Source organism: Ips typographus, linkage group LG8, assembly GCF_016097725.1.
Source record: "Ips typographus isolate SLU linkage group LG8, UJ_Ityp_2.0, whole genome shotgun sequence".
Classification (NCBI taxonomy): Eukaryota; Metazoa; Arthropoda; class Insecta; order Coleoptera; family Curculionidae; genus Ips; species Ips typographus.
In genome coordinates this window covers 933,425-944,602 of record NC_138429.1, presented here as the reverse complement: position 1 = coordinate 944,602, position 11,178 = coordinate 933,425, and the positions used below count along the sequence as shown (strand labels likewise).

General features: G+C 36.1%; 1 protein-coding gene across 3 annotated transcripts; it reads right to left on the bottom strand.

The window, feature by feature from the left end:
* Positions 1–14: 14 nt before the first annotated feature.
* Positions 15–11,004, bottom strand: LOC145733291 (ATP-binding cassette sub-family G member 8). Of its 3 annotated transcripts, none has more exons than XM_081986055.1 (18): positions 10,602–11,004; positions 7,439–7,617; positions 7,169–7,300; positions 6,968–7,111; positions 6,749–6,917; positions 5,663–5,904; positions 5,278–5,611; positions 5,115–5,224; positions 4,875–4,941; positions 4,637–4,818; positions 1,718–1,944; positions 1,484–1,667; positions 1,284–1,429; positions 968–1,110; positions 781–901; positions 586–730; positions 402–537; positions 15–349 (listed from the first exon to the last, which is right to left on the bottom strand). In XM_081986055.1, the coding sequence occupies exons 2-18, from the start codon at positions 7,579–7,581 to the stop codon at positions 110–112; spliced, it is 2,865 nt and encodes a 954-aa protein (XP_081842181.1). In that variant the 5' UTR covers positions 7,582–7,617; positions 10,602–11,004; the 3' UTR covers positions 15–109. The 3 variants fall into 3 exon arrangements, with proteins under 3 accessions (XP_081842181.1, XP_081842178.1, XP_081842179.1); XM_081986052.1 differs by lacking the exon at positions 10,602–11,004 and adding an exon at positions 8,165–8,392; XM_081986053.1 differs by lacking the exon at positions 10,602–11,004 and adding an exon at positions 8,165–8,390 and having other exon boundaries at positions 6,749–6,914.
* Between the last annotated feature and the right edge of the window lie 174 nt (positions 11,005–11,178).

Sequence of the window (11,178 nt, the reverse complement as noted above, 5' to 3'; positions counted from 1 at the left end):
AATGACAGTTACTAGTTAAAAATGTACTTTTATTAAAAAACCGCTAATAAAATATATACACAATACAGTTTATACCTATAATGTTTTCTAGTGGGATTACAAAAAAATTTTAGAACGAATTGGAATCACCGTATTTCCGTTTACTGTTTCTCGTCCTTTTCCCGTAATTGCACATAAATCCCACACAAATCAACACGAAAAACACTAGATAAAACACTAACATCGCCAGTGGCACGTTGCCATAATCGAAAATTTGCCTCTGAGCTGGCAAGTAACCGTAATTGAAGAGAACTTGCGTGCCATTTGGTGGTGGACATGGTAGTTGCACTATAATTTCTTGATGTTGAACCTGGAAAAATCTATTATATTATAATTGCAATTTTTTTTAATTTTAAGTTTACCTGTTTGTTTCTGCAAAGCGGAGCCGTGGAACTGCTTTCTATCGCTTCTTGACTCAATTCCCTGTTTAAAACGTACGGTAACAACCAGGAAGTGGGGCTTACGTGCTTAATCCAATTGACATAAGTTGGCACATCCCTGAAAACTAGTTTAGTAATTTCTTAAATTTGATGAATTTTAACAGACCTGAAGTGTAGCACATATCCTCCTACTAAGAAAATTAACATTGATAATGTACTAGCCACTATTGAGGCAGTATTGGATAAGGGTAAAAGGTAGATCAATGCCAATTGGATGGATTGTAGACAACTTAAGTAAAGTAGCATTACACCTAAATAAGTAAAAATGTAGAGTGGATTTAAAGTTGCTATATTCAGTTACCTATATAAAGATAAAATCCGTCGTAGTTGCTCAAATTCTGCATGTAGAGGCCGCACATTGAATAACTAGGAATCACATAGATCAGCCAGATGAATAATGAAGGGAATAAATTAAAAATTGTCTGGAAAAAAGCGTTTTTTTTTTGTTGTTAATTTAAATCAAATTATTATTTTCTGTGTATTTGTACTTTTGTAACAATGTAGGTAAACTTTCCGTAGAGGCCATCTTGAATGTCTCTTTCTACAGTCTTTTTATTCTTGTTTACTTCAGTTAGGGTCATATACAACAGTAACGGCCATGGAGCTATACACATCACCGAATAGTGGTACCCTAAAAATGTTAGCCACTTAATATTACAAGGTGTATTTGACCTATTTTGGCATTGACAACCTCTGGTGTCACATTTTAAATTTAAAACTAACGTAATTAGGAAAACAATTTATTATTCTTTTTTAATATTTTAATGTGATTTCTTCAGATTGTCCTCCAAAAAGTAAACTTACCTAATCTGTCATTTAAAATTAATTGCGGGTCGGTATTGGGCACATCCCAAAATATACCACCGAACACTAGTGACAGTGACGCGGACATCATCACCAAAGTGAGCCATTTAATAAAAGTATTAGGTTGCGTGTAAACCATTGCTTTCCTTTAATCAGTAAACGTTTTTAGTTTAGTGAGGGAAGAAAATGTAAAAACTCACGTAAACAGTACAAAAGCTTGAACAAAACAATTGGCTTTCTTGACAGGCATTGGTAAGGCTGAGGGTGGACCGGGGTCACTCAGGGGAGGCTGTTTTTGCCTAAAAATCTCCCCCAACTGTTCAATTCTTTGTGACGATTCCAGCATCGCTTCGGCTGATAGATCATCCAAAGTCACTAAATCCACTAACAGAAAAACTTAAATTTTCCAAATTTTCAGTTTGAATTTTACTCACAGTAGTAGTCTGAGGGGTTTTTAAAATTAGGACAAGGATAGTCGACTAAAGCAAAGTATGGCAACATGTCACGCCGTCGACCACTGAACATTACCCTACCGGCGGACACCAATAGAATACGAGATAACATCATAAATATTTCGTATGTGGGCGGGTGCAGTGTCAAAATAACGATTCGACCCATTGAACTACCACCAGCGCCACCGTTAGCCCATTGTCGAAGATATCTGCAATCATAATTATGATTTCCCTTAATAATGTCACCTGACTGTCTACAGGGTGGTCCAGTTTTAAATGTCAATAATTCACCAATCGATAGCCCATCAAAAATAAAACACAGACCTTCAAAATTCAGTTTTGAAAATCGATTTTTTGCTTCATCTGTCAGACAGTCAGACTAATTTTATTCTAAAAATTAAAGTTTAAGACTGAAATCGTAGCATTTAATGCCAAAATCGTTTACTTTCATTAATGGAGAGTCTGAAACTTAACTTTTACTATAAAAAATAGTTTCAATTTCGATTTTTCAGTCTTAAAGCCCAGCGAAGCGTCTAGAAGTCAAATTAATATTGATAAAGCACGAAATGGCATATTTAAGCCAGAATGATGAAAACAGTCTCTGTGAGGTCGTTTGACTACTTTAAGAGAGCAGAAATGCCTAAAAAGTCAATTTTGACAACTCCAAAACAGAAAAACTGTGATTGACTGTATTTGACGATTTTCGGACATTTTTCAGTCTTTATGACGTCAATTCTGACAATTTCTAGAGAAAACAGTCTCTGTGACGTCATTTGACTACTTTAAGACGCCAGAAATGCCTAAAAAGTCAATTTTGACAACTCTAACACAGAAAAACATTTTTTACTGTATTGGACACTTTTCGGACAATTTTCAGTCCTTATGACGTCATTTCTGACAAATTCTTGATGAAAACAGTCTCTGTGATGTCGTTTGACTACTTTAAGAGAGCAGAAATGCCTAAAAAGTCAATTTTGACAACTCCAAAACAGAAAAACTGTGATTGACTGTATTTGACGATTTTCGGACATTTTTCAGTCTTTATGAAGTCAATTCTGACAATTTCTAGAGAAAACAGTCTCTGTGACGTCGTTTGACTACTTTAAGACGCCAGAAATGCCTAAAAAGTCAATTTTGACAACTCTAACACAGAAAAACATTTTTTACTGTATTGGACACTTTTCGGACAATTTTCAGTCCTTATGACGTCATTTCTGACAAATTCTTGATGAAAACAGTCTCTGTGATGTCGTTTGACTACTTTAAGACAGCAAAAATACCTACAAAGTCAATTTTGACATCTCCAAAACAGAAAAACTGTGATTGACTGTATTTGACGATTTTCGGACATTTTTCAGTCTTTATGACGTCAATTCTGACAATTTCTAGAGAAAACAGTCTCTGTGACGTCGTTTGACTACTTTAAGACGCCAGAAATGCCTAAAAAGTCAATTTTGACAACTCTAACACAGAAAAACATTTTTTACTGTATTGGACACTTTTCGGACAATTTTCAGTCCTTATGACGTCATTTCTGACAAATTCTTGATGAAAACAGTCTCTGTGATGTCGTTTGACTACTTTAAGACGCCAGAAATGCCTAAAAAGTCAATTTTGACAACTCCAAAACAGAAAAACTGTGATTGACTGTATTTGACGATTTTCGGACATTTTTCAGTCTTTATGACGTCAATTTCTAGAGAAAACAGTCTCTGTGACGTCGTTTGACTACTTTAAGACGCCAGAAATGCCTAAAAAGTCAATTTTGACAACTCTAACACAGAAAAACATTTTTTACTGTATTGGACACTTTTTGGACAATTTTCAGTCCTTATGACGGCATTTCTGACAAATTCTTGATGAAAACAGTCTCTGTGATGTCGTTTGACTACTTAAAGACAGCAGAAATGCCTAACAACTCCAAAATAGCTGTTTTTTAAAGTCTGCTGTGTCAAAAACTTGGTGAAGATAAGCCTAAAACTCAATTTCCCAAGCTGAAAGCAGTTTCAAAGCCCTAAAAATAGTTCAGAGTTCTAAGAAAATGAAAAGCAAAGTAAAAAAACCTGAAAAGTTAGTCTTCAAGTCAATTTTCATGAATCTAATATCAATATCCTGTATTTAAGACTATTTTGAAGACTAAAATATTGAAATGCATGTTTAAATTATGAAAACCTACTTCAAATGCAAAATTTAAGCCTTTGATGTCACTTTTTGGTGTCCAAGTCAATTTTCAAGGTTGAAATGTGTGAATTTGTTGTAATAAATTTTAGAAAAAGTAGTTTTTCATGGCTACAAGTCAGTTTTGACAAGTTGTTCAACTTATCTGACTACAAAGACAGTTTTTAAGCCTCTCAAGTAAATTTTCACCGTTTTCAAGACAATTTTTATGCTGGGTTGGGTTGGTTTTGGGTCTTAAAACGTAATTACTCAATTTTGTCGTAAACAAAACTTCAAATCAGAGTTTTGTAAGAGACACTTATGTTGTCAAATTGAAAAAGTAAAAAAAAAACGGAAAATTTTGAAAAATATCCAGTGACATGAAGAAGAAAAATGAAAACCATCTTTCTGTATTTACACCACTGGACAGTTTCGATTAATGGAAGTATTAATTTCATATGTGTTTGTTCTAAAATTGCTCCAGCGGTTTGACAGTTATGACAAGAAACTGATTTTTTAAACTAACTAAACTATTATGGACTGTATTTTTCTTGGAAAGCATTTTTCAGGAAAATAACATAATATGTATGTTAACTTATTTTTTGATGGGCTATAGAATGGTGAATTATTGACATTTAAAACTGGACCACCCTGTATAAGTAAATGGTGTTTACTAGTGCATTTTTGGTTGGTCGTGTACAAATTTTAGTTAGCCTGACATAAAACTAATTTAAATCAACTTACTCGATTAGGAAAAACGTATCAAAGATATCCATTCCTCTAGTTGGTTGATCCAGAACCACCACGTCCGTATCCTGGAGCAAATGACAAGCCACATTTAGTCTTCGTCGTTCCGACACGGTCATCGAGGACACTTTAGTGTTGCGGACTTGTTCCAGCCCTAATTCTTCAATGAGAAGATTTATCTAAATGTTAAAATTGTGTTATTGTAATAGGAAAAATAATAGCACACCCAACTAACCCGATCTGATGGGTCGATTTTCAAGTAACCCAATTTTTCGGTGGATTTTTTCAGATCATAATGAAACCTACAATATGAATGAAATTCAATTAACGATTGTTAGTAGATAGTTCCAGCAAAAGTGTCTTCCCAGAAAAAGTCAAATTTCCATCTCACTCACCCCACAAGTAATTAAAAAAGGAATGACAATTATTACGTCACTGCCATACTAGACCTCTGTGAGTTTATGTGTGCACTAACCTCATTATTTGATGAGCCGTCATATCCACACACAGATTAGGATCACTTTGAGCATAGGCCACTCTACTCCTTAAAATATCACCGCGTACTCTTTGTCCGTTTAGTAAAATCTGCAAATTCCAACCTCGTTGCAACTTACGTCTACTTAGTAAATAGAACAAACCTCTCCTTGTACCGGACGTTTTTTCCCGGCCACCAGATCTAAAACTGCCGTTCCTTCAGCCTCGCAAGTGGCCATAACGGCCAGTAAATCACCTCCTCTGGCCTCGAACGAGGCCTCGCTAATTAAGAGGTGATTTTTTGAACTGTAACAGGCCGTTGACGTCGGCCACAGACTGATTTGATTGGCTTGCAAGTGGGGATAAATGAATCCGGTCGGGACGTCTTCTTCGGGGCCCGTGTAGTCGGACCGAATCACCGAAGGACCTTTTCGGGACGTTGGAATGGAAAACTGACTTTCCGCCTTTGATACCGGCTTACTCATGTGACTCAAAACGCTGAAAGATTAGCTATTTCATGCAAATCGAGTGAGTTGCAAAGCCCTATACCTGTGATCCACCACGTCATGAGGCATATGGTGATGACCGAATTCGGCAACGCTCGCCCTCCTGGGGTCACCATGAAGATGTTGCGGCGAACCAGGATAGTAAACTCGGTTGTATTCCATGGCCAACAGATTTGCTTCCGATATGCTTTTGTGTCTGTTCCATTGCTGTTGCTGGACGGGGTGAATTGGCCTAATTCCCCCTTGCTGTAAGGCTGCTAGTGGCAAATTTTGATGAGCTGACTCCTACAATTGAATGTTTGTTTTCAGTGAATGTGACGTAATTATGGCGTAATATGATAAAACCATAATTTGACCAACCGTCATTAGGTTGATCAATTCTAACCTCCTCCGTCATACCAAGTCAGACAACTACGTCATCTGACGTTGGACAGGTTGATGTTATGTTTTGTTTTCTATTATCGTGTTCGACACCAACACATCATTCAAACATGTCTAATTAAATTTTTTTTCTAGGACCGATCCTTGTCCTATAAAATGGCGACCATGAAATTATCGCAACCGAAATGGTATTGAGAAATTCCGGTAACGTCTGCTAGACTCATATTTGTGTTGTTAACGTCAAATATTAACATATTATCTACCGGTTTAACCACTCAACCATTCGAGTATGTGGACTAGAAAATTGATTTCAAAGTGTATTTGAACTTGCACAAAAACAACATTATTGATGGCCCTTTATCTGTCAGAATTTGAATGGGTCATTAATGCAGGTAGTCATGTGACTAATACACGGTATACAGGTGTGGTAAATCCAAAACCGACCATAGGAAAACCGTGTAACTGACAGAGAAACGTAGATAATTGCATGCGTGGGACAAAGACTGAAAACGAAAAAAATATCAAGTAGGCCATATTTTCAGCGCGCTGTTGCCAAAATCCAGCAATTGAATACTTGGCGTTTGGTAACAGCGCGTTGAAAATATGGCCTACTTGATATTTTTTTCGTTTACTGTCTTTGCCCCGCGCATGCAATTATTTACGTTTCTCTGTCAGTTACACGGTTTTCCTATGGTCACTTTTGGGTTTACCACACCTGTATACAAAATGGATGGGTGTGCGACCTTACCCCGTGATGATAAGAGGGATGGGCGTTTTGCATGCGGAAGTCCGGGTCGGAACGGTACTTCCGGTTGTTCTTGTACTGGCTTAAGTGATGATGGGCGGTTTCGTTGTCGCTACTGTCGTACCCGGAAGAACCTTCTCTCGGCCCTCTGCTACCCAATTTTTGATTCCTGCTATTAGTACGAAAATAACAAACACCACGTAAATTTACACACAAAACCACCTGGTTTTTGGTCTCGTAGAGGCGTTTCGACTAAAGTGCTGAGGGGTGCCGCGCCCTGATCTCGTTGACCCATTATGGTTTGGGGGAAACACTCTCGGCAAGCCAAATTTCAGGTACGTGTACATGTTTGAGCCCAATGCGGATCTGTTATGGTCACAAACAGTGTTAATTAAGTGAAATTTTAATTAAAAACACAATTACTTGGGTCCATATCGTGGATGCGATAAAATTGACTGAACAGTCGTGTCTCTAAGCTGAAAGTTTCCATATGGCAATGGGCTCTTATCGGTAGAACCCAGGGCGCTGTCAGTAAAGTCAGAATTCAAGTTTTGCCTATAATAATAATAATAATAATCAAAGTTGGCGTTGTTTAATAATTTGACAGTTATCACATGTGACTGCACTAATCGTACACAATGGAGTGTCACGTGTGATTAATATTTAAAAATAAAAACTAAAAGACAAAAATACCTGTAAATTGACCAAGCGTGTAAGTCTTCGGAACCGGTACCGGAAAAGGCTCTGGCGTCCGGATTCGACGGTACCGAATATTTCCTCTCCATCTCGAACCCTTGGGAACCACCCCCTTGCGAGGGGGTGCGACTGCGCACCATCTTAAATCGTTTTTTTTTTGCGTTTTTACTGGTTACCTACCGAAAAACATACAAAGTCTGTTATCTTCTCTTTGTGACCAGTAATAGTACTGATAAAACCATAAACAATACTTAATAATACAAACAGTCCTCATTATGCATATGTAATCATGTTTTGCATAATAACGTAATCATCCATTAGGCATTTGTATGACTTCATAGTTGCCATAAAGAAATGCACTTGGACTAATCAATTAGTCAGCCAAGTAAAACATCAGTAATGGTTAAACGGTATTATTTTGTGTTATAAGTTTTTAGGTTTGACCTGCAAAATTGGCAAATCTTTAATCAACCAATTTTTAAGTACTGAAACAGTCCATATGGCACTGGTAACACATATGGGGACCTGTTTCAGGTACTGTTATGACTAACTGGTACAGTGAAGAACCCGTGAAAAATCAAAACATTTTTCAATTATTAGTGGGTTTTAATATAAATTCCCACGAAAGAAAAACGAAAAAACTGAATGAATCAAGTTCGAACAAGTGACTCGTAACGTATTTCCTAACACAATTTGTAAGGCAAAAATCATTGTTCCGCTTACCTTATTATACATACTTGTTGTAGTTTCTTGTGATAAATCAAAATTTTCGTTCATCTCTAGCCAATTTGTTCTACTTACACGTTTTAGACTAATTACTACTATAAAAATTGTTGTTTCCTGCTGTGCGAGCGTTATTTTCTCTTTTTTTTTCCCGCTCACATCTGCTTAACCAGCGACACAAAAAGAGCTTTCTCGTTATTATCAGTAGGGCGTGGTTAGGAAAATTATCCTTTTTTTTTATCATTATTGAAAGTAAACACCAGAATCCGAGCCGTATTCTTTCGGTTTGTGATTTTGGATTTACGAACAGACCTCTAACCTCACAAAATTCGAAATTTGCCAATTGACAGATGTCAAACTTAAAACTGGTTCGAGATTTCAAATCAACATTGTTTATCCACTACACGTATTTGGAATTATTTCAATGTCTGAAAATAGGCACCGAACCTCGTATTTTACCGTCGAAAGCCCAAGAATGAGAAGTTTGCAGCCAACCTTGAAAAGGTTAGTGACTGGGCACGGGCTATTCCCAGCCAATAACTCGAGTGCAGTCAGGTAAGTCTACAAGAACTATATAAATTATTTAGGAAATTATATATCCTCAACCATTGTTTTACTGTTTGATAAGACCAGGTAAAGGAACTTACTACATATAAACATATTAGCACCAGTTGATGGATCCACTTAATTGTTGGTATTTTAATTGCTAACTTTCAAACTGTTTCAGTTCTGTATGGTTTTTGTAAAATGTAGATTGTTTAAAGTCCTTCAGTGTGTTAATAATATTTCTGCGATTTGTATAACAGTTCCTCCATTGTAAAACAAATTTATGTGAGACTCAAAATTAGGAATTGTTCTATGAGTAAGGGTAAAAAAAACTAAACCACGTGATACTACTGCCATTTGCAACAGAATGATCATGTGACAAAAAACTGTTTCAGCGCTCTCTAGACTTTATCAATGTCCAAGACAGGTCACAAGATCATCGGTTTGAAAATCACGGTAATGTCACGTGAAGTTGTCAGATATCCAAGGCACCCTTTGTTAAAACAAAAATTGTAATGATACTTCACTTATTGGTTATGACCACGCTATTTTTTAATAAATTGTTCTATCAGTAACTATAAAGTATTAATGTTTATAAACAAATCACAAATTTACATTGCAAAATTAACCGAAAGCAAAACAGAAAAGTGAATAAAAGTTGCGTGAATCTAAGAAATATCAACAGTCGAGTAGGCAGGCAAACCAGCCGAGTGTATAGCACGTAAAATTAACTAAATCCACTTAATAAGATACATTTTACTTTTAAACTGACCGAGCAAGCTTAAACACATGAATTTTTGCATAATTTAAGAGAATTATACTAATGTAATATTATAATAGCAGATACTGAACACGTAACAGTGCAATGACCCTCTCGTGATCTAGAATATAGTGCGTTCAAATACACGCAAGTATTTTTATACTGCATATTTGTAAAAATTACTGAGTGATCAAATAAGTGAGTTATTTAGAATTGAATGATGACGACCTCTAGAAGACATCAACCACTAAACAATTGTGTTGTTGTTACACATTTAGAACGAACCAAGGTTAGCAATTAAGGATACGAAAGTGGTTTGTTACAACAATTTTGAAGACTATTAATTATTTGTTGAAACTGTAAATCTAAGAATGGAAAAGAACATCAAAAGACCACGTGAGATTAGAGCCATTTCCAACAGAATAATCAGGTGACAAAACTGTCAGGAAGGTCACATGATTGATTTACGTGACTATCAAGTAGGCGTAAGTTGGAGTTGTCAGATTTCCAACTGAACTGTGTTGTATTACCATAATTTCATGCAATAAATGAAATAACATTTATTTACATGTTATTGAATCAAAACACGCGAAAAATGGTAGCGAAAGGAATAAATGCACGAATTTAGTGTAAAAAAATTACTAAAACTTCCAATTAAAATCAAAATGGTGCACGCCTTCTCTTTAACCAATTAAAATGGCTATTAAAACACTAATGATCCGAAAAGCAGCTTGTGAGAGTGCTTATCTATATTAGCAATCTTAATACGGTTTTTTGATGTCAAAAGTACATATTCGATTATTGAGAGTTGTGAGAAGTAATTTAATCTGAAAGCTTCTTTATAAAATACAGCCAAATTGACTAATATGTGTTTACAACACCCTGTATAGTAAAACTAACCTTATTATGGTGTAGAAACCTTGACTTGAAACCAAGTACTGGAATTACAAAACTTTTCCTTTGATTTATGTAACTGACAACGGAAATTGGTGCAGGATATTAATAAAACCTTGTTGATGACTTTTAATTATTCAACTAAACAGTTAAGTGTTATGAAAGTTTAAATTGTTTATATTCCTTATAAACAATTGTTTTAATCAACCCAGAAAAATGAACTAACAAAATACTCACTCATATCACAGCTTCAAGTTCACAATCACTAGAAAAACACGCACAATCGAATAATTCACAAGAACCACGACACGACGAAAATGGAGGATCAGAGAAACTAACTGTTTCGGTACGGCTTGCGTACCATCATCAGCGCTGCCCGAATGCCAACGGGGTGACGTAGAGAATTAAGAATCCGGTACCCAACGCCGCACAAAACTGGGTACCATCCACGTACCGTGGCAGTTCGGGAAATCTGAGTCATGAGCGGGAAAGAGATGACCTGCGTTCATGTGTTGCCACACTGTATATAGTCGCGGGTACCGTCGACTCGTTATTAAGGTGGTACCGTATCGCTTCTAGCTCGATGGAAGTAAGGTTTGATTTTAAAAAGTTTTTTGTATGTGTGAGGACTGAAGACAGGAAAAATCACTGATAATTTATTTGAGGTTATTAATGATTAATGTCAATTAACGTCAAGTAGGCTATGAATGCAAGCGTTCTGTCATTTGTCACATGTGTGTTGTTTTTATTTATAAAAAATCTTTAATTAAATAATTTAGTTAATTAATTTTAAAACCCCCTCAATATCTGTTAT

What these genes read in the sequence shown, in the direction of transcription:
- LOC145733291 (XM_081986052.1), bottom strand. Translation starts at nt 8,218, where the DNA reads ATGAACGAAAATTTTGATTTATCACAAGAAACTACAACAAGTATGTAT. An exon ending in AAACCCCTCAGACTACTACT is followed by an intron (nt 1,668 to 1,717) that starts GTGAGTAAAATT and finishes TTTTTCTGTTAG; the next exon opens with TGGATTTAGTGACTTTGGAT. An exon ending in GGATATGTGCTACACTTCAG is followed by an intron (nt 538 to 585) that starts GTCTGTTAAAAT and finishes ACTAGTTTTCAG; the next exon opens with GGATGTGCCAACTTATGTCA.